Genomic DNA, 27,921 nt, shown 5'->3' with positions numbered 1-27,921 from the left:
AAAAAAAAGAGCCAAGAACCAAAAGTCGGTTGTTGAATTGGAGAAAAAAATAACCATGCCTAATCCGTGAACTTGCAAATTCTGCATTTCCACACCGTGCATCGTTCACCGTGCGGGCGCAGAGGCCAATTGAGGGGTAAGTTGGAGGCGTAAAACGTCTTAAAAAACGAGGTTTTCCATCAATGGGGCCGTAGTGTATTTGTCGAGATCTTTGTGTAGGTCCGGGCTAGCCTGGGGTTGCTAGGGCTAGCTAGTATGCTAACCTTTGCGTGCTGTGGTTATTCGCCATGCAGAGGCGACAATTTTCATTTTTGCCAATCCTAATATATTCCCCATAAAACTAAAGCTCGGTCTATCCAAGTTTTGTGCAAATACATGGTTTGGTTGTTTGTTGTTTTTGCTTATTATTTTGCTGTAATATTGCTTTTGGGACTTCCGTTTTCCTCTCTTTCTATCATCGTGGGGGGTTGCTAGCTGCCTAGCCGCTAATGCTAACGTTAGCTCGGCCGCATAGCCTGCAAGCTCGCCGATTTCACCTGATATTCACATAATGCATTATTGTGAAAGGGGGCCGGTAACGTCAGGGATATCTACACTATCAATTTGAACTGTTTTTGAATCAACTGAATGGTGCCTATCCCCCACAGCTGGCCGGGGGAGCCAGTTAGCAGGCTGTGTTTGCAGGGCTAAAAGAGCGAGGCTAACGGTTCAGCTAGCCAGTTAGCATGGGGAAAATGGCTTGCTGCTCGAAAGCCATTTTCCGATGGAAATGGGGTCTCGGTGAAAGTGGGTTGAGGTCTGTAGGTGTTGTCGCTGTACTGTAAGCAGCGTCATGTCGGGAATGCATTGCTGAAACTGTGGGCTTTGGGGGTTAAATTGTCTCCCGGCCGGACTCTTGGTCTCGGTCCCCCCCCCCTCCTCCCGGCCTTGACGTTGCCCGAATTGGGGAGTCGGCCGAAGGAAATGTCGGCCGTCTCGGCGGTAAAGATGCCCCGCTTTTGTCCCGATAAATTCATGCTGGGGCTGAACCCGGCGGAGAAAAGACGAGCCAAGGTCAGGAGCCGTGCTTGGATCGCGTCGGCGTTCATCAAACCTGCTTTTACCCTTTAAAAAAAAAAAACACGGCGAGGTTTTTTTTGTTGATAAAGAGTTTTTATGCACGGTATGAATTGCTCGTTGAATTGTTGAAGCCGGGGGAATCTCTCGGTTGTCTCAAATCAAAACAACGCATGTGTAAACAGAGACGGGGGTCGGGTTATTTGTGCATGGAGGGGGAATTTCTCTGAATCCCGGTTGCCTAAGAAGATTTTTACCCGCACAAGTTGCATAAACAGCCTGATTTATGAAATATGCGTCGATTGTAATTATAACCGTGCCGCTATTTTTTTTTTTTTTTTTTTAGACAGGAACGTCTTCTTTGGACGAATTGGTTTGTTTACATTATCTTGGCTCCAAGCTCACAGAAGGAAAAAAAAGTTGGAAGGGAAAAAAAAAAAAGTGAAAGCATTTTGATTGGTTGTTGGCAGAAGCCTGATTCAAATCTGTTTGTGAATGAAATGCTTGATTTATAATGCGAACTACATTATTATTAAGGATCTTGTCTGCCCACTTGGTCAATTTGGTTAATGTGAGTTTATTCTAACTGACCCCCTTTGTTTACATACACAATATTCAGTACAGATTACATTCCCTTTTGCACAATTTTCACAAACAGAAAAAAATAGTAATGCCGGAATAATTATGCAGTGTTAACTTCCCTGTGTGCAGCATTTATGAATTGTGATGTTTCTCCAGTCAAGTGTGAATTTCAGCTCACAGCATTTGATTCCAGGGAGACTCAGGCCCAGGTGGGATTTTCCTCCCCTTGATTTATCAGCACCTCTTTGCATGTGTGGCCTTTATGTCCCAGAGAGACGCGGTTCAGTTTAATGTTTATCTAGCTGATAGTGCCGCTCTGACACTGCCTCTCCATTTCAAGACTGGCTGCGCTGATGAAGAGGCAGTTAGCGGGCTCCACAAAGACCATTTATGATTAAATTGTTGCTGAATAAACCATAAAGGGAGCTGCAACCTTTTTTTTTCCCTTTGCCTCGCCATGTATCAAACACCTGGCTGAAGTTTGGGATGTGAATACACGCTCTTCTCTGTCACTCTACAGCACTTCTCTTGATTTTGTTTCTGGATATAAGCATCAGCTGAATCCCCTAAGTAGTACTTGTTGGCTGAAGCAAGGCACTGGCACTGGCAGGGTTGGGGGTTCGATTCCCTGTGCTGTGCTGCTCAGTGGGTTAGGGGTTCGGTTCCCTCGGGCGTCACGCTTGCTAAAAATGTTTGTTACCCGTAAGGCAGTGGTTCTCAACGTGGGGTCCGAGGACCACCAGGGGTCCTTGAGGGCGCAAACTGATGAATTGTTAAACTTCACCATTATTTCATTTACAAGAAGCTAAGAAGCTGTAATTAGAGAATGTAGAAGAATTACTATTTTGATCATAGTATCACTGTTATCTCTCTATCTACAATGCAGATAGTCATGGAATTCTGGACAAAATCATATCTAAAAATACTAATATATTCTCAGATTTGGGTTCGAAAGACAAACTCTTATTAAATGGGGGTCTGTGGCTCTAAGGCTGCAACTAACGATTATTTTCAAGAAGTTAACACAGTTAGAGAATGTAGAAGAATGACTGTTTTGATCATAGTTTCTCTGTTATCTCTCTGCCTACAATACAGATAGTCATGGGATTCTGGACAAAATCATATCTGACTATAAAAATATTCTCAGATTTGGGTCTGAGAGACAAAATCTCATCAAATGGGGGTCCGTGGCTCTAGGGCTCCAACTAACGATTATTTTCATTGTCGATTAATCTGTCGATTATTTTCGCGATTAATCGATTAGTTGTTTGGTCTATAAAATGTCAGAAAATGGTGAAAAATGTGGATCAGTGTTTCCCAAAGCCCAAGATGACGTCCTCAAATGTCTTGTTTTTTCCACAACCCAAAGATATTCAGTTTACTGTCATAGAGGAGGAAAGAAACCAGAAAATATTCACATTTAAGAAGCTGGAATCAGAGAATTGTGACTTATTTTTCTTAAAAAATTACTCAAATCGATTATCAAAATAATTGGCGATTAATGTAATAGTTGACAACTAATCGATTAATCGTTGCAGCTCTATGTGGCTCTAATGTGTGCAAAATTATGGTCCTTGATATGAAAAAGGTTGAGAATCTCTGCTGTAAGGTGCTTTGGATAACAGCAGCCACCAAAATGGCAGATGTTCCTACGGGGGAATCCATTCAGGAACCGTTAGGTAGTTTTGCTCGGTACACTACTACTACTACTACTACTGTGTATTCTAGTGCTTCTGCCGATTATGATAAACTTTATATTTGTCTAGCACGTTTCAAAATAAGAGCCACCGGGGGCTTTGCAGACAGCCGGAGTTTCCAGAGTTCCAGTTTATGACTCAAACCCTGCTGGCGTTTTGTGTTTCCAGCGCCTGGCGGCTGCTCCCTCGGCACGTTTTCCTTGAAAGTGTGTCCTTGTAAGGGTGTAAGGGCACGGGGCGATCCCCTGCAGGCGGGAGTTTAGCCTGGATGTGGTTCCTCTTTGGGTGGAGGGGGTGGGGGGGTGGGGAGGGGGGGGGGGGGGCAGTCCTGCAGCAGCTAGTCTTTCTGCTCAACCGGAGCCTTTAGAGTGTTTTAGTCGGAGTGTGTTTGAGGTTTAGTTAGTCTGCATGTGTAAAACTCCGCTGTAGCTTAACAAGGGCTTTAGCCAGGGGGTTTTGGTCTGAATCTACTACACTCCACTGTAGTGTGTGTGTGTGCTTCAAACTTTGCTTTAACCAGGGAGTCTGCTTGTCTGTAGGCTGTTCACACACTCGTTAGACTTTACTGTGGGCTGCTGGTTCTGTTTGAATGCAGTTTGTGCGATCAGTTAGCCGAGCCCCGATCGGTTTAAACAGAGTTACTGGCTCTGTGCACGAAGGCGCTCTGTCAGTCAGTCACGTCATTTCACCTCGTCACCGCTGTGTGTTTTACTCAAGCCGTTTCCGCTACTTGCTTATTTAGGAAATAGCTGCTAGGCTGAGTATTTTTCATTTTCAAGCAGTTTCTGTTTTTTTTTTTTTTTTGTGTTTTGCTATTTTGGGACTGGTAATGAAAATACCACTGTTAACTGTGCTGCACAACTGCAGCAGTCTAATAATAATTTGAGGAGCACTTTTCACCGCGGAGCCAAGTGCTTTCCAGATGATAAACTAGATTTTTTCACCCCAGATATAAAAAAGTATGTTGTTTTACTCTCATTCTGTGACGATGGTGTTTGTGTTTCTTCAGTAGTTTTTTCCTAATTGCCCTTCATTTCCAATGGAGATCAGCGTTAAACTGCTTTTCTCACATGCGTTTTGTGTTCTGTTGCTGCTGCCTTTTTTAGCCCAGATTTGCTATGAAATCCTGGAAAGTCTTGTACAATATGGAAAATGAATATGGCAGTTTGCAAGTCTTAAAGTTTTTGGATTTTGGACTGTTTTTTAAAATAATTTGGTCGTGTAATTGTACACGTTTTTGTGTCAATGTAGACCAACTGTAGTTCCACATATTGTGATTATTTGTGGTGATGAAGAATGAATATTTGTGGTCATATTATCAAGCAAAATCTTCAAATCCTGTCAAGTCATTGAAGCCTGGAGAAAGGCCGCCTTATTACCCTGTTAATGTATGACTAGTGTTTGTGGATCTCACATGTAAATAGCATTAAAATCCCAGTGCAGATAGACGTGACGGCTCCAAGGCACATCAAACACAGCTGCACACACACCCAAAAAGGACTGGAATCTGATTTTTTTTTTTTCTACCAGTTTGTTTAGGAAAATCTTTTTTCCCCAATCCTTCTCGGGTCTATTTACACTTGTGTTTAAATGCGGCTTGAGGCCCGATGTTGACGACCGGATTGAAGACTCGCAACTGCACAACAAACAGGAACAAACATGAGGCTTTTGGGAAGAGACACAAGGAGAATTTATTTAGATTTCATATCCCAGGCTTAGGGTAGGGATGGGCAGTAATCAATATTGTTGTTTATTGTCTTTTAGTAGAATATGTCATGATAAAATAACAATATTGAGTTATTGTGATGCACAGTTCTGCTGTCTAAATTAAGGATAAAAGGCAAATTCTGCAACAAATTGGGGAAAATTACAGTTTTATTACTTTGTTACCATACAGTTCAATGTAAGGAACATCAGTTTGATCATTTAAAGCTTCAATCCATGATTTGTGCTGGAGTTCACCTTGCAGCTGTGCAGAGGAATTACAGAAACATCTGCCTCAGACTGGAAGCATTTTGTTTTTAGCAGAAGCTAACCGGCATGCTGACGCTAACTAGCGTGGTAATGACATCAGAAGTACACTTACTGTTGTAGCAAGACTGTAGCGAGCTCTTCGCCACTGGAAAACCCTTTTGAGTTGTTAGCGTTCTCCGTTTGATGAATGCTGAGCCAGTATTGATCCGGTCCGGGGACCCTCATGCACGGTCACGTGTCTTTTCTGAGCGCTGTGTCTTCGTTGTAATTGGAGGATCAGTAGATGTCGACTCTGACATCATTACTGCTTACGTTATCTTTTTAAATAGTTGGTTGGCAACCGAAATCATTCGTCTCCAGCCTGTAGCTTTAATGTGATTTTGTGTATGTTAGAAAATACCATTATACATCAGAATCTAAATAATGTCTTAGGATATTGGTGATCATAATTTTGTCCATATCCCCCACCCTTACATTTGGGTTTCTGCTGTGTAACTCAATGGGTAAAGCAAGGCACTAACTAACTAATGGGGCCACCATGCTAGAAAGTGTACACACTCATGATGCTGTAATGGGTTTTGGATGAAGGCGTCTGGCCAGATGGTGCAGAAATGGTGCATCGTAAGGTTTATATATAATATATTTTCCTGGTGAGAAAACCACTTAGACCGTTGTAGTTTTTAATTAAGTTCACAGCGATAACACTGCGTTGTTTCCCCCAGATAGTTCAGCATCATAGAAACAGAGCCGGGTGTCTTTTAACTCCCCAAGGTGTGCAATTGATTTGAGCGCAAACGGTGTCTCTTCGTGTCTCACGTCTTTATTGTATGTATGTTTGTGTCTCTTTATTGTATGTGTTTCCCATCGACCGGCCTCTGCTAAATTCAGTGAGTTCTTTTTTTTTTTTAATCAGTTAGTCGTTTTTAAAGAATTTCTGCTTTAGATTCTATTCGGTTTGTATTTTGAAACGCATTGTATGAGCTGCATTCAATGGAAAATACAACAACATCTCTGGTACTATCAATACTATATATATATCAGCAGTATATGCATTGGTCCTCTTTGACTAACATCCCAGAAGATTTCCAGTTTACGTTTGATTGTGTTTGCAGGAGCACAATGAAGTGGGAGAAGCTAGTTTGCAGGTTAAGTGTTTGATTAGTGTGATCGGTTAACGTAGAATTTATTTAATCAACGACAGGCCTAATTTCCCCTTTTTATTCTGTGTGTTTCTGCTGTTTTGTCTCTATAGAAATCCAGTGTTTTGTCCCTACAGAATGAATGTGAGCCTGCCTGTGCTGCCTCTATTTTCCCTGCTGCCTTCCTACCTGCCAGGCCACAGCTCATCAGGGTCTGTCAGCTGTGTGTGTGTGTGTGTGTGTGTGTGTGTGTGTGTGTGTGTGTTCCTAGGCCTCCCTGCATCTAGAAGCCCCCCCTCCCCCACCCCCCACCCCCCCTCAGCCCCACCATTTTCCCCTCCCGCCAATCAAAACCTCTCTTCCACACCTTTTTTTTTTCCGACTGCTTTCCTTTGAGCGCGGACTCTTTTTTTTTTTTCCCTCCTTCCTTTTTTTTTTTCCCCCTTCCCTTCACTCGCTCTCAACCTGGGCAGCCTACCACCCACCGCCCCTCCTCCCCTCCTTTCTCTCTCTCTTTCTCTCTCTCTCTCTCTATCTACCTCTCTCTACCTCCCGCTCTCCCTTTCACTCCCTCTTCGTCGTTTTCTCTCTCCCATCCCTGCCATTTTCTCTCTCTCTCTCCTTGCATCTCCCTGGCTCTCTCTCTCTCTTTGACCTTCCCCCATTTTGTCTCCCCTCCTCTCTCTCTCTCTCTTTTTTTCTCTCTCTTTCTTCCTTTTCTCTTTACTCTGCTTCCACATCCCTCTCTACCTCCCCCATTTTCTCTTTCTCCCTTCCTGTCTTTATTTTCACCCTACCTCCCTCTAGCTCTCCCTTTCTCCCTCGGTCTCCCTCTCTTCCTCCCCTATTTTCTATCTTTCTTTGTCTCTGTCTCCCCCATTTTCTCTCCTCCTCCTCCTTTTCTCCTTTTCTCCTCCTCTCCTCCGTTAGCCAGTGAATTCATTTGGGCCTCAGCAGTGTAAACAGCAGCTGGAGGAGGAAATGCTGTCGGTATTTTCTTTTTTTTTTTTTTCTTTTTAGGGGTTCATGCCCCGAAGGGACTGAAACCCTGTTGTTTTTGTATGGGTACTTTATTATTATTATTTTTCTTTTGGCCTCAATTTCCAGTGAGATGGTACATTTAGATGTTTCGAATTTTTTCCTCTTCTCCTACACCATTTGACCAATTACCACCCAAATCGGTCAGTAACATCTATGGACCAAGCTCTATACATTTTGTTTATAGTCTGTTGATATCTACTTTCGTTTTGAAGATATCAGCTGTTCAAGTTGTGAAGGAGGCGTGGCCTATAAGCTAAATTGTGATAACTTTGTAATGGACGATCCAATCATCATGAAACTTGGACAACATGTTCCCATATAAGAAATGAACATGTGTGCAAAGCCATTCGAAAATTGAAATTGCATGAAATTCGTTACACATGCTCTAGGACCATGTCCTAGTCACAATCTGAAGTTTGGTCGTCATTAGTCAAAGTGGGCGTGGCCTATGACATTTTGGCTTATAACTTAAACAGAATTTCACCAGTCGCTATGAAACTCCGTAATCATGTTCGAACCCTTATCTGGATCATGCACACCAATTTCCATGCATATCCGACCAGATTTTGCCCAACAGCAGCACTTTGAGTGTTCAGCTAAACACAGTAAAGGCAATATGAAGTTGGATATTGACACTTTGTTACTTGCTGTCACATTCTTCAGTTTCAGAACCTGACAGCTCAACAGCCTGATCTGACAAAACAGACAGTGATCTTACACAGAGTTCCAGGTCTCATCTCTGGCTGATCCACTGGCATGAACCCGCCATTGCCGCTAGCGGCTATAATTTCTCTCTGTTTCCGGTGATGCCGGGGTCCATCTGGCGGTGCGCTGCCCTGCTCTCCCCTTCTTGATTGACTTGATGAGACTGCCGGGTAGTCCAGATGGCCTGCTGGGCCTGGAGAACAGAGCCGGGCCAGGCCGGGCCAGGCCAGGCTAGGCCAGGCTAGAGGAGCAGCCAGTGTCAGGTGGGCTGGGTTCCCACAGGCCTTGAGAATCCTTGAAAGTGTGTGAATTAGAGGAAAAAATAAAACAATCCCATTTTTAAAAGTGTTTGAAAATGACTGGATGGGCTTGAAATTACTTGTTTTTTTTATTACAAGATAGCCAAATGTTCAGTATGTCTTAGCATCAACACTGTACATCCTTTAATGGAGATTTGCATTTGTTTTAAAATGATGATTTCACCAGGATTTCTTGATTTAAAACATCTATGATGTCTAACTCTGACCAGTGTCATGTCTTATTCTCCCACTCCCCATGTTCCCACTCCATTATTCAGCCGCAGATTTCCTCCTCATTAGCTGTTTTCTGTGAGTGTGTGTGTGTGGGGGGGGGGGGGGGGGTGTTGCTTTTCCCCCAAACCAATCACTAGTGACTGATGTATCCGGCTGCTCTGACGTTATTTTCAGAACCGTTGCACAAACTTTAGTCCCGCCCACAAAGGCGCTGATTGGCTGAATTGTTTGTCCAGGCGAGAACAAGCCGTTGACGAGGGAAACACCAGACTCTCTGAATCTGAAAAGTGGGCGGGACGGGATTCAGGAGTCTGGAACCAGACTTGTCTTATCCCTCAAACATGTCCTGAATTTCACAAGACCTTGAAAGTCAGTGAAAAGTCTTTTGAATTTGAAGTCCAAGTGAGTGTGGCAACTCTGGGTGGGAGATACAGGGGGACCAGGCGGGTCTGTAGTGGGTACCACAAGGGTACCAAGCCATAGAGTGTGTGTGTGTGTGTGTGTGTGTGGTTTGGGGTGCTACCGGCCCGGCATGCAGCTGTACTGCACCACTGGTTTATAACTGGGATGGGAACAAGTGGATACTCGTGTGTGTGTGTGTGTGTGTGTGTGTGTTGGGGGCTGGGTTGGGGATTTTGGGCCAGCTGCTGTAGCACACTGCTGGCTTCTAATTGGAGGCGAGGGTACCTACGCTCAGAGCCATTTTGTGTGTGTGTGTGTGTGTGTGTGTGTGTTAGGAGGTGGGGTTGGGTGTGCTATAGATATGCAGCACTGCTGGCTTCCAGTTGGGATGCTTACCCTGTGTGTGTGTGTGTGTGTGTGTGTGTTTTGGTTGGGGGGTTGGGGCTTTTAGGTCTGCTGGTTTACAATTGGGGACGGGGGTACCAACCCTCGGGGCCATTTTGTGTGTGTGTGTTTAGGGGGTGGGGTTTTGCTGATTCCGGTCTTTGGTAGTCCGGAACGCTGCCTGCAGCTCGACTGGCTGTCTTTTTTAACTTTCATGTTGTGTGCACGTGCGTGAGCGCCCGTACGTGCACGTGGCCCGGAAGATTATGTGCCAAGTGTAATCCGTTACAGATTACAGATTAGCTTCTTAAAATTATAACCAGCATCCGACTCGTTAAAATCACCTCCAGCCCCTAAGTAACTCTTAATCTGATTACTGGCAGTTATGTGCGCGGGGTCCAAGGTCCATAAAACATCTACAGTATGGAGAAATATAAGATATAAGACTTATATGATTGGTCTGAAATGTGGCTTGCATTGAATTTACTTTAAAAGCCTTAAAATGTGTTAAGTACAGATAAAGACATAGATGTAGTGTAGGTCTGTATAGACGGGTTTCAATACGATTTAACGCCTCAGTATTTGAATTTATGGTTTTAAATATAGACATAGAAAGGCCTACTGAGACTCTTTAAATATGATGTCATGTCTCAAATTGAATTATCTACATTCAAGGCTTGAATGTGTACAAATATATAGACCGTTAAAGATGAGCACACTGTAGATAGTTCAGCTGAGCTCTTCATTCATGGAAAATGGTCATAAATCTAGACAAAAATAAAGATATATGGCTATAGAGGCAGCGCTTTTAATGTAGTGATTCACCGTGTTAAATTTAATTATTTACATTCAAGTCCTGAAATGGGGTTAAATGTAGATAATTCTGACCTGAAGTCTTAAATACAGTAGTAGATGTCTTTTGAAATGTTGTTTTCTTGTTGAGGAATTAGGGCTGGGAAATACATCGATATTATATCGATATCGTGATATGAGACTAGATATCGTCTTAGATTTTGGATATCGTGATATGGCATAAGTGTTGTCCTTTCCTGGTTGTGATGTCATTTTCTGAACTTAGCAGACTGTTCTAGCTGTTCTATTATTTGCCTTTACCCACTTAGTCATTATATCCACATTACTGATGATTATTTCCTACAATATTGTCGCAATATCAATATCGAGGTATTTGGTCAAAAATATTGTGATATTTGATTGTGTCCATATCGCCCAGCCCTATGAGGAATCAGCCTGGTCATGCAGTGCTGTATTCTGGCAGCTGCACTGCTTTTACCTTTCAGGGTTTATTTTTTGCGGTGAAACTGGTGGTAAATTGTATTCTTAGTGGCATTAATATGGCGTTAATAAGAGCCTCAGGTGGAAGCGTTATATTTAGCCGGGTGAAAGGTGCAGACGGCGGGTCAGGGTGCGTCTCCTCAGGGGACGGGGCTTCACTTAGAGGTTTTAATACATGCTGCTCTGCCAAAGCCATGTTGAAACAGGAAGGGGGAATTTACTTCAGAACAAACTGAGGAGAAGAATTAGCTGCTGTCATGTTTATCCTCTGATCTCTTATTGTGCTTTGTGCTGTTTGCCAACTTCATGTTGTTTTGTCTGGACCTCAGTGGAAATAGGCCAAGTGCTTTCAGGTAACACTTGCTTGTGTTATCCTGAGGTCACATAGATGTTATTTACTTATTTGTTTATTGTTGTATTTATTTACATTAGTGCTGAAACAAGTAGTCGATTAATCAATTAGTCGATTGACTCAAAATTAATAGTTTATAATTTGGATAATTGATTAGGCTAATTGTCTTAATCATTTATCAAGTAAACATACCAAACGTTTGCTGGTTCCAGCTTCACAAATGCTGAGATTTGCTGCTTTTCTCTGTTTCATGTCATAAAATGAATGCTTTGGGGGTTTTTTGTTTGCTGGTCAGACTAAGTAAGAAATTTGAAGAATCACTTTGGTCTCTGATAACTAACGATGGCCGTTTGTCTTTTTTTTGAGCATTTTATAGTAGGGCTGGGCAATATGGTTGAAATCAATATCATGATAATCATAAGGATTTTTCTCTATCAATATATATCATGATATGGTTCATGTATGCAAAATCACATTAAATAATCAAATTAATGTTCATCTCAGTGAACCGAATGGTGATGTTAGGTGTGATGTCAGCTTTTAAGTAAAATTTGCTTGTCATCATCAATTCAGACAGCAGAAATGTGTGTCGCGATATCAAAATATCTTCATATCATCATGATATGGTTCCACTGAAAGACGATAAACAATAATATTGAATTATCGCCCAGCCCTATTTTATAGTGAACAGATTAAACGATAATGAAAATAAAAATATATGAAAAATAATCAGTTGCAGCCCTGATTTAGCCTGCGTATTTTTCTGTTTCCCAAAATCAGTTCGGAAGATCAGTTTTTACAGTAATGTTGTCAACAGTGTTTTATTGTATTGTTTCCTCACCAGTGAAAATAGAAATGGCACATTGCTTCAGCAACACAGTGGATGTTAATCCTGCGTTTTCATTGTTCTACGCATATATTTCTCACTTGTACACAACATTTTTAGAGCTGTCACTAAGGCAAAGTAAAGCAAAGTCATTAGTTGTTACAGAGGTTTTTTTATGCTTGATATAGAGATACTTTTCATAGTGTAATTTGTGTTTTGGGGGAGAAGCAAAGTCAAATTAGGAAACCTATTATGATATTTAGTGATATTGCCCTTCTCCAGGTTTCAGGCCCTCTGCACATCAGCACAGAACTACTTAATATTGGCAAAACAATGTCTACAGATAACAATATGATTCAACATATAAAATGACTTGGTGGACGCTTTTATTCAACACACCTGACAGTACAGTGAGTTGTGTCCATCCTTAGACTGTGTGGCCTCGGTGGGAGTCGAGCTCCTCAGCCGGGGCAGCTGGGTGATCCAGTGGTTTACAGAGACGGTCTGGGGTTCAATCCCCACAACAGCCAGGCGTCCTGTCCATGTGTCTTTGAGCAAGGCACTGAACCACCCCCCTCCTCCTCCTCCTCCTCCTCCCTGCTTACTCACTGCAGGTCGCTCTGGATTAGAGAGTCTCAGCTAAATGCCTAAAAATGGAAATATGAATTAGAGCTGCAACGATTAATCGATTAGTTGTCAACTATTAAGTTAATCGCGAACTATTTTGATAATCGATTAATCGGTTTGAGTAATTGTTTAAGGAAAATAAGTCAAAATTGTCTGATTCCAGCTTCTTAAATGTGAATATTTTCTGGTTTCTTTACTCCTCTATGACAGTAAACTGAATATCTTTGGGTTGTGGACAAAACAAGACATTTGAGGACGTCATCTTGGGCTTTTTTCCACCATTTTCTGACATTTTATAGACCAAACAACTAATCAATTAATGGAGAAAATAATCAACAGATTAATCGAAAATGAAAATAATTGTTAGTTGCAGCCTAACCCTATGAATAAATGTAAACGGAGCAGTGTTGGCGCCTTGCTCTACCTGTTGAGATACACAAAACCACTGCTGATACAAAACACCATATTGGGTTCACAGTGCAAATTGATGAAGTTCAGGCTCCGGTACTCGATACCTCTTTGATATGAGGAGTGAAATGAGCGAGGAGGACGGTGTCGAGTTACATCAGATGAGTTGTAAATAGTGAAGAAAGGCAAATTCACTTTCCCCTCGTCATCCCCCTTGTTTTATCTGAATAACAGGGTGATGCCGTTCCCCCCGCTGGGAACCCAAATTGGTAAATGCATGTCTTTTTGTAAACAACAGATTTTAAGGGAAATGTGAAGAAACAAAACAGTCTCAGCCCCCCCCCCCTCCCCCCATGCTGAATTTAAACAGATCCCCCGCTGGTTTAGGATCAGGCTAATGTGTGTAATCTAATCGGGGTGAAGTCATCTTCCCCCGCTTAATCTGCATCCTTCTCCTGCTTTACACAAATGATTAATTACACCCCCTGTTAACTGAGATTTACACTTATATTTTAGTTGAAATGTTTAGTGGGGGGGTGGGGTCAGGTTATCAAAACCCGCCATCCCCTTTAAACCTGAAAACGCGAATTATTCCAATAAAGACAGTTTTCCAGCTTAAATATCCCACTTTTTTTGGTAATATCCTGATGCCTACTCTGATATTAAATGTATCTCCTATTCCCCGATTAACACATTTTTTTGGGAAATGACGTGAACATTTACCTGCCCACCATTTTCCTCTGTTAAAATCTGAATAAAGTGTCTTGTGGATGAGCTTATAGTGTGTAGCCCAGTGCATGGAGGGTAATACCGGTTCATACAAATTATAAATGACACCCCCTTTTATTAATAAAGATTTGTTAATAAAATTATAATGAAGGCCAAAGTTACCAGTCCACTTCTCCTGATACTGAATTTGAAAAACTCCTTGCTTATTAATTGCTACACATATAAAAATGTTAAAGCATGGAAATTAGGGGGGAAAATTTCAGTTTTTGCAGGTGAAATAAATGCAAAGCTCTGGTGTTTTTTATGGGGAATGTGAGGTTTGGGAAATCAACAGTTCACCTGCCCGCCGCCCCACTGTCCTCGTTAAATTTGAAGAAACAACTGTGTTAGCCTATTGTGTGTAACCCAAACTGGGTTGGCAGGTGAAGCCGTCCTCCCCCAGCTTTCTGCAGAGGTGCCACAGTGTCACGTGACGTCAGGAACAAACACCGGTGTGTCAATATTAGGCCACCATGATAGGAGCCACCGGCAGCCGGCGGCTCGGCGCAGAGAAAACTGAGATGAAGGCCGGTTGAGCCAGAGAAATGGGCTGATTCAAGACAGTTGGCTTTTTTTTTATGTATGTATTTATTTTGATTTATTTATTTTTTAATTGGTGAGTGCCCAGTATAGCCTGAAATGGGATTTAATAATATAGTTTCTTTGTGTAGCGCACGTGAAATAGCATTTGCATGAAATCAGCGTACAAATACATAGCATATGTATAAAAAAAAAACTATAAAACAATTATGCATATAAAAACAAACAAAACAAACAAGTCAATAGAGCAAGGCAAAATAAAATACATGGCACAAACTGTAGCAGCCGAACAGTGGCAGCAGCGGTCAATAAGAAAACAAAAGGGAACAAATAGAAACATGAGGCAGGAGGTGGAAAGAAAGTCGGACATTAAAAGCAAATTTTGAACAGGTGCGTTTTGAGGGATGTTTTGAAAAAAGTTTAACTGTTCAAAGAACCAGCAAAATTTGCATAGCCCTAGAAATGTGGATGATTAAAGTATTCAGAATCAGCAGTATTTTTTTATTTGATTTGTTAGTATCCAGCATGCCCCAAAATGTGACTCAACCATTCAAATGGCCAGTAACCTTTTTTTTTTTTAAATCTTATTTGTTACAATTATTAACCAATAGAACCAGCAGTGATTCTTTTCATTTCTGGGCTTCTGAAATCCTCCTCAAATTAGTTTATTTTTCTAAACCTTTATGACTGTTGACGTTACAGCAAATAGCAAAAATAGGTAATGGCTTATACAGAATACCCTACATGTCACTTTGGTCACTAACATAGAATCTGGTTACACAGGATAGAAAATATCAGCCTACCTGTCAAGTTTTTACCCTTTTAAATGAAATTTAAACATTTAAAATCATGTAAATTACTTTGCTATAATAGTGTAATTAACATTACTGTGGAAGCTAGTAACACTACCATACCAAGCTACTGTTTGTTATTGACCATCCAGGGGGGAAGGGTGGTAACACACGAGGCCTGTTGGTACTGCAGTGGTTTTCTGAAGGCTGTGGGGGATTTGGAGCGTGGCTCGTCCTCTTTGCTTCTCCTCTCTTTACACTATCAACAAAGGTGTGCCTCCGCAAGCTGCATGGCTACTGCTCTCACTGTGGAAACTCCTAGTGCTGTCAGTGTGTGAATGGAGCCAGTGCCCTCCTGATTTTGTCATTTAAGGTCAAAATGAAAGGTGCTGCTCCAAACTGAGAGAGCCACAATTTGAAAAGGAATGAAAATCTCATTGTTCTTGTAAATTTTAATGCATTTTCCCCCTATTTACTGCAAACACAGTAAATTATGTTTTCATGAGTCAAAATATACCACTGCTATTTTTCCATTGAATACTCTAGTGTAACCCACCTTTTTTTCCTTCTTGTGTCTCCACAGTGTTACCTCATTGGCTGGTGTGACCCTCAGGCCCGCCTCCTGCCAGGGTGGGCCCTGATTGGCTGAACCTGCACCCACGGCTCTTGGGAGAAAATGGCTGCCACCACCCACTGCTGAAGAGCTAAGCCCCCCCCCCCCTTAACATCACTGTTCATTGCTTTGTTGTGAACTGTGATTTCTCCCAACCAATTCGAATTACAGTACTATGGCAATGCATGATATGAGCCGTGCCAAGGGTTTCCCCTGTAAAGAGTGTGATATGGTTTGCCCGAGTACTCCTAGTCTTCTAGAACATATGAAAGCACATTACCAGCAAGAAGAGTCCGGACGTTTTGAGTGTGAACAGTGTGGCCGAATCTACAAGCACGCAGGAAGTTTAGCTAATCATAAAAAATCTCACGAAGTGGGTTCTTTCCAGTGTCCTGTTTGTACCCGTACTCTGCCCAACGCGGTGGCCTTGAAAAACCACCTGCGCATCCATACGTTATCCCCCAGTAGCGCACAGACAGAAGAAGAGAGTGAGGAGGTAGTTGAAGACGGAGGCCACGACGAGAGGGACTACAGCCTAGCCCAGGACCTCTCGGACAGCTTTGGGCGCTCCCATTTGAATAATAGTGGCATGGGCCATAGTGTCCTGCAGAGCCACGAGACAGACGACCACGGAAAGAAAGGCTCCCCCGGATCCGACGACGCCTGGGACAGGCCATTCAAGTGCGATCAGTGCGACAGAACCTACCGGCACCACGGTAGTCTGGTGAACCACAAGAAGTGTCACCAGCAAGGAACTTTCAAGTGCTCTGTGTGTTTTAAACAGTTCAGCAACCTGGCTGCCCTCAACGGCCACGAGCGGACCCACTCCAAGTTCAAGACCCCTGGGGCGTCCATGGTGAGCAGCAGTAGCAGCAGCCTCCACGACTCGGAGCGCGGCAGCGGCAACCAGTCGTCCCAGAGTGACGACGCAGCCTCCTGCTTCTGCCACCTGTGCCAAGTAGCACTGCCGAACAAGGCTGACTTCCAGGAGCACATCCTGATGCATAACGCAGCCTCGTCCTCCCTTGGACTGTCCCGCAGCTTCCCAGGCATCATGCCTCACAATCTGAGTGCAGTTCGCTCCCCGGCGTACACCCCCGCCTTGGGGGACCCCTTGCCTCTGCCACCCTTGCCCAGTGACAAAAGAGGACCGTACGACCCTATAATGGGCCCTCCAGTTAACAATCCCATCTATACTTGTGCTTACTGTGGCGCAGGCCACCCAGATCTAGACAGCTTGAAGGTCCACTATTTGACTCATGATCCTCACCCTGGCTCCCACGGTCAGGATAGCTCCATCCTCAACTCGGACGGGCTGAGTTCTGGATCCCAGGGCTCGGTGTCGTCTCCCTCCGGAGGTCGGGTGCCCCAGGCCAACTCCCCTGACGACGGAGAGCGCCGCTTTAAGTGCGGAGAGTGTGGCAAAAGCTACCGCCATGCAGGGAGCCTGGTCAACCACAAGCGCTCCCATCAGACGGGCCACTACCAGTGCACCATCTGCTGTAAGCAGTACCCTCACCTGGCAGCGCTGCACAGCCACCTGCGCAGCCACAAGGGGCGACCCTCCAACCAGCCCATTAATAACGACAGCAACGACTGGCTATCTACAGAGCCACTGACTCTGGACTCCCAGCAGAGCTACGTCCAGGAGGGCAGCGGTGCCACCACTCCTATCTCATTGCCAGGCAACCTGGGTGATGCTGCCCACTTTGTGCCAGATGGTGGCCACAGCAGTGGACTGGACTCTCTGGAGTTCCATGACCGCTTTGATGGCAGCTCGCTGTCCCAGAGCAACTCGGCGCACCGCCAGGCTGACAGACACATGTGTGCCGACTGCGGTGAGATGTATGGCGACATATCTGGCATTAAGTCACACATGTGCCCCCGGCGAGGCCAACAGCAGCAGCAGCAACAGCAGAGCAACATGTCAAACGGCTTCATGGGGAACATGAATTACCACAGCCCCGGTGGAACCTCGCTGCCCTCCGGAGGCTCCAGCACCCTGAAGGAAGGCAGCAGCCAGCGGCAATACTCTCAGAGTGGAGGCAAGAGAATGGGGCACAATGACAAGGATGAAGATGATGATGGAGAGGTGTACCAGTGCTCAGTGTGCGGCAACCACTATGCCAGTCTCAGGGCCCTTAGGAGCCACTTGCGTAGTCATGCCAACAACCCGACAGGGCCAGGACCTTCTAGCCTGGAGCAGGACTGGAGGATGATCTGCTCCACCTGCGGCCAGAGCTTCTCCAGGAAGCAGGACCTGCTGAATCACCAGTTAGTCCATGGTCCTCAGAGGCCGGACGGGCAGTCCCAGGGCATTGGAGGCAGCTCGGCCAATGGCAACGACAAGATGGATGGGCGCAACCACATTTGCGTTGATTGTGGCATGTTCTTTGCCGACCGCCACCACCTGATCACTCACCTGTGCCCTGGTAAGAATAGGGCCAGCACGCTGAGCAAGCAGGGCCTGAACGGAGCCAAAGGGATGTCTGGAGGAGATGGTGTCAGTGGTGGGGTTGCCGGGGGAAGCCGCGATGTCGGGGGCGATGGGCGAAGGCCGATGGGTGACCAAAGTGACAGGCCCCACAAGTGCGACCAATGTGGGCGAGGGTACAGACACCCCTGCTCCCTCCTCAACCACAAGAAATCCCATAAGACCGGTGTTTTCCGCTGCCTGGTGTGCCAGAAACGCTACTACAATCTGCTGGCTCTCAAGAATCACCAAAGGACCCACTTTGACTTGAAGAGGTAGGTCCCTAATTCTGGCCTTTTGGACAGAAGACATGCTTAGTTAGTTAATTATAGTTATAGTTAATAATTAACATAAATTGTTTTAAAATGTTTAACTGATGAGATCTTGACTGCCATTATTCTAGTCTAGAACACTGATGTGCTACAAAAATTTATTTTACACAAATTTTAGGCATGACGTATTTTAGGTTTCTGTGTGAAATTGAGGTCTAGAGTTGTTTCGATACCAAAATTTTGACTTTGATACTGATACCAGCTTTGGTAACTCAATATTGTTACCATATCGATACCATGGTAAATAACTGATAACTGAGAATTTCTTATAAAATGAAACATAAACTTAACATATCTTTTCAAAAATATTTATTAACAAAATATGTGACACACAAATACAAATTAAAATCTGCAACTATGCAACATGTTACAAGTTTGTAAGCTCTTCCTCAGACAACCTGCCTCTTCCTCAGCCTGCCTGAGAAAGAGCTTACAAGCTTGAAACATATTGCAAAGCTGCATGCATTATATAAGTCTTTAGTGTTCATTTGTGATACCTGCTATTTGCTCTTTATCTGCTATCTGCTATTTTATTATTTTTTTGGTACCTATGAAGCATGAATAAATTCTCATATTCACTACTAAATATATATCACATTCTTATTTTGACATTTTGAAATTTCTGTCACTAGTGCAGCTTTAAACTGTGAGCACAAATACACCTCATTTTGACCTAGAATTTTACAGAATCACAAGGTCATGCTTTAACCAGTGTGAGCACTTTGTAACAATAGCACTGCACTTGTGAAACCTTAAAAATATCTTAATCTACTCTTGTCATGTATCTATCTTTTATTACAACCTTTGGGCTTTGAATTCCTTGTAGAGATCGGCATGGTTGTCGGACAGATGCTTTGCTATGTGAGATGTGTTACCTTGCTTGGTGGCTCAAACGTTTAGAAGGGCTCAGTCATATTTTCAGGTTCACTTTGATGAACCTGAGTTGGGGGACAAGTAGTGTCCAGCCTTTTCTCTCTTTCTCTATAAGGATACTGAGTTATGCAGCTAGCTCTCGCACGTCTGCACCACTAGGCATCACCGTTCCCTTGAACCCTTAAAGGCACAGTCTTTATTTTCCAATGGATGGCATTCAGAAAGTGTCAAATTTTGCAAAGTGCTTGTATAGTATTGTTCCAAAATTCTGGTACCGGTATGCCCTGCAGGTATACCCTAAAACCTTATTGAAACCTATCTATCATTTAAGCTATCTGGAAATCTTTGCTCAATATATGGCTGCATAACTCAGTAGCATGGCATTAACACTGCCAGGGCTCAGGATTCCATTATATGTGTAACTTGATGGGTAGAGCATGGTACCAACACTGGCAAGCTTATTAGGGATTTGATTCCCACTGGGCCCAATGCATATGACTTTTGGACCCCACCAAAGGTCATATGTTCAGTGTTGCCACTGCCCTGAAGGCAGATGGACCTTAATAATTCCGTATATTTAAGGCAGTTCTTTAGTCTTCTCTTCATTTCTGCTCACCCCTGCTGCAGGCACAAATGTGAAGAGTGTGGCAAGGCCTTCAAGATCCAAAAGCAGCTGATCAACCACCTACGTCTCCACGAGGAGCACCGGGCCAAAGGCCTCGTTCGCACCGGCCCCAACGGTTCCCGCTTCCAGCAGCCTGGGCCGTCCCAAATGCAGAGTATGAGAGGAGAATCTTCCAAGAGCCAGGGAATGGGCGTTAAATACAGCCATCAGGCCTTCAAGAAACCCTATTCCTCAGCCGGAACTTCTAGGCCCCAGAAGTTTGACCCGTCTGAGGGGGGGCGCCGGCCTTTTGCCTGTGATGAATGTGGAAAGACGTACCGCCATGCGGGAAGCCTGGCCAACCACAAGAACCTTCACAAGATCGGGGAGTACCACTGCAATGTTTGCAACTCCACCTACCCCAACCGGCTGGCCATGAAAAACCACCTACGTCTCCACTTCGCCCAGAAGAAGCACAACTGCCAGGAGTGCGGCAAGGGCTTCCGCACTCAGAAGCAGCTAGCTACCCACACTACAGCTGGCCTGTGCAAAGGCCCACAGGGTCCCGGGGCCCAGATGGATTTTGAGTGTGATGGCTGCTGTGAAGGCTTTGCCACGGCTGATGAGCTAGCAGCCCACGATTGCCCGGCCCAGCACCTCCCTTCCTCGTCCGCCGCCTCCGTCAACAGCTCCACCCTCAGCATGGAGAGCCGCGGACCTGTGGACCTGGATTCGGATGAGAGGCCCTACGCCTGTGACCTGTGCAGCTGCGCCTACAAGCACGCCAGCTCCCTGCTGAACCACAAGCACACCCACAAGACGGGGGACTTCCGATGCAACTTCTGTGACAAGCCCTACACCAACTACATGGCGCTGCGCAACCACATGCGCATCCACACGCAGCGGAAGAAGCACATCTGCCACACGTGTGGGAAAGCCTTCCGTCTGGCCAGGTTCCTCCGCAACCACCAGAAGGTCCATGAGGAGGGCGCCACCCCCTTCGGTTGCCCCAGCTGTGGGAAGAGTTTCCAGGGGAGGTCCGGTCTGGCCAGGCACCGCTGCGGGGACAACCAGGTAGGCATGGAAGGCAGGAGGAAGGCCGCTGCACCCGCAGGAGAGGGCGAAGAGTGTCGGTACACGTGAGTTCTCGTCAGTTGTTTGTGATTCTTCGAAGTTGAAAAAAAATAGTGAAGATCAATTTAGGTCTCTACATGTCTATTACAGGTATATGATCTCCAATCCGGCTTCCTTGGGACCATACGCGTGCCGGAATTCGGATTTTTCTGAAGTTTGGACAAATTGAATTAGTGGAGAGACCAGATAAGTCAACCCCGTTTGCTTTCAGTTAGCATATATCACACACTTTAGTTTTTCCTAGGCTACCTACAACCAGACATTTCATATTTAGATGTATTTTTTCTGTTTTGTTTTCTTAGCAAAATTTAAGATTTGACACCAATTTTAAGTAGTATTTTGTGTGTAGCATATAAAGTAAAAGTAATAATGTTGTGTGTTCCTTGCACTTGTTATGAATTTGATTGTAGTGTTTTATTTGTTTGTGTTTGATTGTCTTATGTAGGTAGTATTAGTATACTGGCCAGTTACTAGACTAGAATCTGTATTGGGCCCAAGTCATGTGATGGGGCTCTTGCATTTTGATGTGATGGTAAAAGTAAGCCTAAATCACAGGGATGAATAGGAAGTATTTGGAGCTAGCTGCACTGCACATGTCTAGGGGTTATTATAATATTCCTCATAGCTAAATGATTCTTTACTTTTATGCAATAGCCACAGGCACCTACGTCAGATGTTTCCACTACAGTGTGATGAGGTAGATGTCCTTTGGGTCTGTTTGATGGATTTTTCATTACCACATTCAAAATTTAGTAAGCACCAAAAAGAAGGCTGTGAAAGAAGCTGTTTTGAAATTGTTCCATCTTAAATGTGTTTTCAGATGTGAAAGAAGCTATTTGAAGCTTGTGCCCATTTGTGCAGTGCAGGGAGCAGCAGATGCCTCCTAATTCCCTACATGAATCCCAGTTGTTTGTCCATAGCTTCTCCCATGTCCCTTCCCCACCCACCAATCATGTCCCCTATGACCTGTATAGAAATCATAGCTTTAAATGGTACACCACTTTATAGTCTTCTTAAAAAGCTTAAAGCCGGATTTCAGATCATATACCTGTATGTGCTAGATCTAGCTTAAAATATATCTCAATATTTATTTTAAAAGAAAAAGTGGTAACCAGTAATTGAGATTAACCTGGCTAGAACAGTGAAAAGAAACAACCATGTTCAGTTGCTAATCTCCCTTTTTCTTTCCTTCTTTTCTATCCCTCCCTACATCCCTTTCTCCCCCTCCCTCCTCTCCCTGTTCTTCTCTTGTTTTTTGTTTTTTTTTGTTTTTTTTGTCTCTGCACAGATGTGATCAGTGCGGCCGCTCCTACCGCCATGCCAGCTCCCTCCTTAACCACAAGAACACCCACACCGTCGGCATCTACCACTGCGCCGTGTGCCTCAAGACCTACTCCAACCTGCTCGCCCTGAAGAACCACCGCCGTATCCACTCCGAGACGCGGCGCCACCGCTGCCACGACTGCGGCAAGGCCTTCCGCGTCTCCTCCCAGCTGTACAACCACCGCCGCGTCCACCAGAAGCAGCGGGAGCTGACCTGCCGGTCCTGCCAGCGTGCTTTCCCCACCCAGGCCAGCTTTAGGCTTCACATGGAGATAACCCACGGCCAGACGCCCCAGCCTCGCCAGCCCAGAGCCCAGCAGCCCCGGCCGGGGGGCTCCCAGGACCTGGGCTGGGGGTCGGGCCTGGACCTCACCCTGATGCAAGCGCAAGGACTCGACCCCCACGGCATGGCCAAAGCCCGCAGCCGCGGGGGCAACGTCGGGGTCATCAAGTCCCACGTTTGCGACCAGTGTGGCCGGTCCTACCGCCACGCCAGCTCCCTGCTGAACCACAAGAACAGCCACAAGACGGGGACCTACTTCTGCAACTCCTGCCAGAAGGAGTTCCCCAACCTGATGTCCCTCAAGAACCACCGGCGCATCCACACCGAGCCCAAACGCTACCAGTGCCCCGACTGCGGCAAGTCGTTCCGCGTCTCCACCCAGCTCATCTGTCACCGCCGCATCCACACCAAGGAGAAGCCCTTCTCCTGCCAGCAGTGTGACAAGCGCTTCTCCTCCAAGTCCAACCTGAGGCACCACATGAAGGTGCACTGGAGCAGCTCAACGGCGCCCCCTTCCATGGCCATGGGCGCGCCCAACTTCCTGGGTATGCCCGGCGGCCCCTTCATATAGGCTAAGGGATGAGGGAGGGGGTTGGGCAAGTTATGGGTAGGGGGAGCCAGTCAAATGCCAAGGTTTCTGGAGGTGCCAAAAAAGTTGTTCTTCCTCCTGCTCACCCTCCTCTTGTTCCTCCTCATTTTCCATGTGTGGCTGTGCTGTAAGAGAATAGGTGTGTCTGAAGGACAGGTTGCATGGCTTAGACAGACAGTCCAGGCCCTGCATGCCACACACACACACTCTCACACACACACACACACGCATTCATACATGCAACGCAGGAGGGAGAACACAAAATGGACGCCGCACATACACAGGTGGGAGAGAGGACTCAAAATGGAGGACATGCACACACTCCCATTCATACACATCTCCGCCATCTTGCTTTATCTGGCCTGTGGTGATGCAGTGGCCTTTCTTATTGGACGTTCCTGCAGGGCCCTGCTTTCTAGAACTGTGATTCTCTGGTAGTCCCACATGTGTCTGACGGACTGACTGACAGGCAGACGGACAGGCAGACATGGACTGTAGACAGACATGATGTAGTTTTTTACCAAAACTACATGGACTGATCATTGCTACACCTGCCTTACTCCCTACTGCATGTTGCCCCGTAAAGCCAAGGTCCTTAGACCTTTCTCAGCCTGGGATGATGAGAAAGAGAAAGAGAAATTGAAAGGGCCCAGGTTTTATCACATGAGGACCTATGTGAAGTTGGCCTGGCTCTGACCCGTTATCGGGCCCAAACCTGCAGGCTAAGAAACCAGACTGTAAAAACCAGCCCAGGTAAAAAAAGACTCTTAAGTCCTGTTGTAGCGACTTCAGTGACGGACTGACTGACAGGCCGAGCGGCTCGGGGCGAAGCCGGCAAAACGCTGCTGTAACTGTAAGGGCCAGACGGAAAGGGTGGGAAGTCTACAGGTCTGGAGGTGAAAGCCTGGACCAACAATGTCTGTTTCATACTCGAGTAACAAGCCATCTTGTCCATTTCAACCCAAGGAGCTGATTGGTCCAATGTTGAAGTTGCTTTCTCTGTTTTCTCCACACATCGCTCCACCCCATCCCATATGTGATGATGTTGATGATTATAAGGGTTACTTTTCTTTTTCTTTTCTTTTTTGACGAAGTCTCTTCTCGCGGCCTTTGTCACAGTGTTTTTAAACCATTTATATTCTGACTGAGTCAGTTTCAAAAAGTTGTTTGAAGTGTGAGCAATACGTAGCCAGGGAGCGCCGTCTGTGTGTAAACTGACGGAGGAATCCGTTTTTATTTTTCCTTTTTTATACGTAACCGGTTTGACGAGAGACGGCGACGACTCTAGGACTGAGCTGAGGGTTGGGACACCTTGGGTCTCTTAGCTTCTGTTTTTAACTTTGTGTGTGTGTGTGTGTGTGTGTTTGTGTGTATGTGTGTGTGTGTGTCTCTTGCAGCACGAAGATGAGCTTCAAAATCTTGTAGGTCCCCCCAACAGACCACTTCCTGACTCTCTCTGATTGGCTGCCTCATTGACATCACACTTGTAGAATTCTTCCCCCACCCCCCCTGCTTTGCCCCGTCCCGTCCCGCCCCGCCCCCCCCCCCCCCTCCCCGGTCCCGTCCTGATCTCTCTCAAAACTTCCTTCTGGGTCCGACTTGTACTGTACGCCGCCGCACACCCAAACCAGCTAAACGTGTACAGGCCATAGGTTGTGGTGACGCAAAAAAAAGGAGAAAAAAAACGTATCAAAAATGAAAAACAAGAAAAAACGAGTAAAGAACATGTATATTGTTAGGCCTGTGCCGGCATATTTTTTTGTTTTGTTTTATCCTGTATTGTAATCGTACTTCTGACTGTATTATCTACAGTACCTCTTTTATAAGAAGGAAAAAAAAGACAGATCATTGTAGTAATGCATTTATTTATATTATTATTATTGATTATTAACACTTGTAATGGACGGCGCTAGTCTTTAGGATGTGTGAGTTTAGAGCTGTGTTGATGTAAAACACCCACCTGACACCCCCGACCCCCCACCCCCCACCCCCACCACTCCCCCTACCCATAATCCTCCTTTTTCTCTTCCTGACACGGAGCCAGCCAAGATGGACTCCCGTAAAGAACACTCGCTTGTTGGACGAGACTATATCCTCCTCCTCCTCCTCCTCCTCCTCCTCCCTGTTTTAACTCTGGGTTCGTCCCCCTTGTATCGGTTCGGGAAAAAAAGAAACGACCCAGGCACCTGTTCTTCTAATGTGTGTTTTGATTGCAGTACGTACGACGATTAAGGAACTTATTATTACATGATGAAAAATGTTTTTTCTTGCCTTTTACAAAGTGATGTTGTGACAGTCTTTCTCTCTCAAACAACCCCCCCCCTCCCTTCCTCCTCCTCCTCCTCCTCCTCTTCCCCACTTTTTCTCTTCACCAAGTTTGACTGAACTTTTTCCTGGTCCACGAAATCAAACTCACACTCGAAAGGGACGACTTGGTGATTACTTTTTTTTTTTTTTTTTTTTTTTATTGGAGTGCATTCAGTCCTCATCATTTGAACCTTTTTATTTTTATGTTACACTTTTACGGTAACCTCTTGTATTTATTGGTGTTTTCTTTTTTCTTTTTATTTAATTGCGTTAGGACTATTTGGAAGCCTCAGTGTGTTAAACACAGTTTGTCACGTTTTCAGGAGCACTGGTGCTAGTAAAGTCAAGCCGTGGAGTGACCGTCAAGTGCTGTAGGAGTCGATGTGATCTTGATCTAGAACACAGAAATAACTGTACATTCTCTCAATCTTTTTTTTTTTTTGCGTTTTTTTTTTTTTTTTTTTTTCCCTCTCCACCAATTTTTATGTTTTTTTTTTCTGAGTGGACATTTCCCCGCCTGCATTTCAAGTAGTTTTAGAGAGAAGAAGAAGAAGAAAAAAAAAAGATTGGTTTTGAACAAGTATAACCCCTTCGTTTTAAGTTCTAACTTTTTTTTTTTGTTTTGTTTCCATGCATATATATGTAATGCTTACTATACACTTTTATAAACTATGTTTTGATAATTCATTTCTTAACAAAAAACTTGTCCATATACTATAACCCTTACTGCTGAGTACTGAAAATAAATAGCTGGAAAAAAAAAAAAAGAGTGGAGATCAGTGTTGTCAATCCATTCTGCTTCATCAGCTCACACGTACTGCAGAGTAGAGACTCGGCCCGATGATTGACAGCCGCTCTGACTGTGGGGGGCGGGACAAGCAAGGCCAAGCAAGACTTGATAAAACCAGGGAGGCAGACACACACACACACACCACACATTAGACTAGCTGGACTTCTTTCTAACACTTAAATCTCTGTGTAACTCTGGCAGTATCTTGGTTTGTGTCTCTTCCTCCATGATAAAACCCCCAAATCAGTGATTCTGTGATCTGTTGCTCTGGTAGAGCAGACTGGAGAATTGTGTTTTTTTTTCTCTCTCCATTCACTGCCATTGTCTGGAGGAACAGTCTGAAAATCACTTCTAGCACATAAAGGAACGATGACAAAGCAGATTCTGACAAATATAAAAAACTAGTCCTGCTGCTGAATTGTTTTGAAGTGAATCTCTTTCTTTATGTTTATTAAACCTTTCAGTTTGAACAAGTGGAACACTGAAATCCGGTCGGACGACACAGAAAATAATCTGTTTACCAATAATTGTAAATAGGTAAAATAAAAAAGTGAGAAACTAGTTTTTTTTTTTATATATTGTGAGAATCTGCTTTGTCGGCGTTCCTTTATGTGCTAGAAGTGATTTCCAGACTGTTCCTCCAGACAATGGCAGTGAATGGAGAGTAGGGCTGCAACTAACGATTATTTTCATTGTCGATTATTTTCTCGATTAATCGATTAGTTGTTTGGTCTATAAAATGTCAGAAAATGGTGAAAAATGTGGATCAGTGTTTCCCAAAGCCCAAGATGACGTCCTCAAATGTCTTGTTTTGTCCACAACCCAAAGATATTCAGTTTACTGTCATAGAGGAGGAAAGAAACCAGAAAATATTCACATTTAAGAAGCTGGAATCAGAGAATTTTGACTTATTTTTCTTCTAAAAATTACTCAAACCGATTTAATCGATTATCAAAATAGTTGGCGATTAATTTAATAGTTGACAACTAATCGATTAATCGTTGCAGCTCTAATTGAGAGAGAAAAAAAACACAATTCTCCAGTCTCCTCTACCAGAGCAACAGATCACAGAATCACTGATTTTGGGGTTTTATCATGGAGGAAGAGACACAACCCAAGACACTGCCAGAGCTACACAGAGATTTAACACACTACAGTTTCTAGACCAGTGGTTTTCAAACTATGGGTTGTGACCCTCTGTTGGGTCCCAGCCGGGGGGGGGGGGGGCAAAATGGCTATTGTAGTTTGTATCAGCAGAGTTACCAAGTGAAGGATATGGGGGCGAAAAAATAAAAACTATGGGTCATGATATATGTTTTTGGTTTAATGATTTTCACCACAAGCTAAAATAATCAGAATTATTGGTGTTGATTTGGGCAAGTTGATGTTGATTGATTACCTTTACTGTGACTGATGACGTGTGCTGGGTGTGTTTTGAACCAAATGAACCTTTCACAGTAGATGCTGCCATGGAAAAGTTAG

General features: G+C 44.5%; 1 protein-coding gene across 3 annotated transcripts; it reads left to right on the top strand.

Moving 5' to 3' along the window:
* LOC139660415 (zinc finger protein 646) lies at positions 1 to 26,662 on the top strand. Of its 3 annotated transcripts, none has more exons than XM_071538557.1 (4): positions 1 to 136; positions 15,702 to 18,479; positions 20,037 to 21,152; positions 22,436 to 26,662. In XM_071538557.1, the coding sequence occupies exons 2-4, from the start codon at positions 15,907 to 15,909 to the stop codon at positions 23,322 to 23,324; spliced, it is 4,578 nt and encodes a 1,525-aa protein (XP_071394658.1). In that variant the 5' UTR covers positions 1 to 136; positions 15,702 to 15,906; the 3' UTR covers positions 23,325 to 26,662. The 3 variants fall into 3 exon arrangements, with proteins under 3 accessions (XP_071394658.1, XP_071394660.1, XP_071394659.1); XM_071538559.1 differs by lacking the exon at positions 22,436 to 26,662 and adding an exon at positions 21,238 to 21,331 and having other exon boundaries at positions 20,037 to 21,087; XM_071538558.1 differs by lacking the exon at positions 22,436 to 26,662 and adding an exon at positions 21,238 to 21,323.
* Positions 26,663 to 27,921: the final 1,259 nt, after the last annotated feature.

Source organism: Centroberyx affinis, unplaced genomic scaffold (genome assembly GCF_046629955.1).
Source record: "Centroberyx affinis isolate AG114_WGS23_722 - 3 ecotype Tasmania unplaced genomic scaffold, CSIRO-AGI_Caff_v1 ptg003287l_1, whole genome shotgun sequence".
Taxonomy (NCBI): domain Eukaryota; kingdom Metazoa; phylum Chordata; class Actinopteri; order Beryciformes; family Berycidae; genus Centroberyx; species Centroberyx affinis.
This window is presented reverse-complemented; position numbering and strand designations above follow the sequence as displayed.

Coding starts and splice junctions, on each gene's coding strand:
- LOC139660415 (XM_071538557.1), top strand. CDS start 15,907: ATGGCAATGCATGATATGAGCCGTGCCAAGGGTTTCCCCTGTAAAGAG. Junction 18,480..20,036: donor ACCCACTTTGACTTGAAGAG/GTAGGTCCCTAA, acceptor CCCCTGCTGCAG/GCACAAATGTGAAGAGTGTG. Junction 21,153..22,435: donor GGCGAAGAGTGTCGGTACAC/GTGAGTTCTCGT, acceptor GTCTCTGCACAG/ATGTGATCAGTGCGGCCGCT.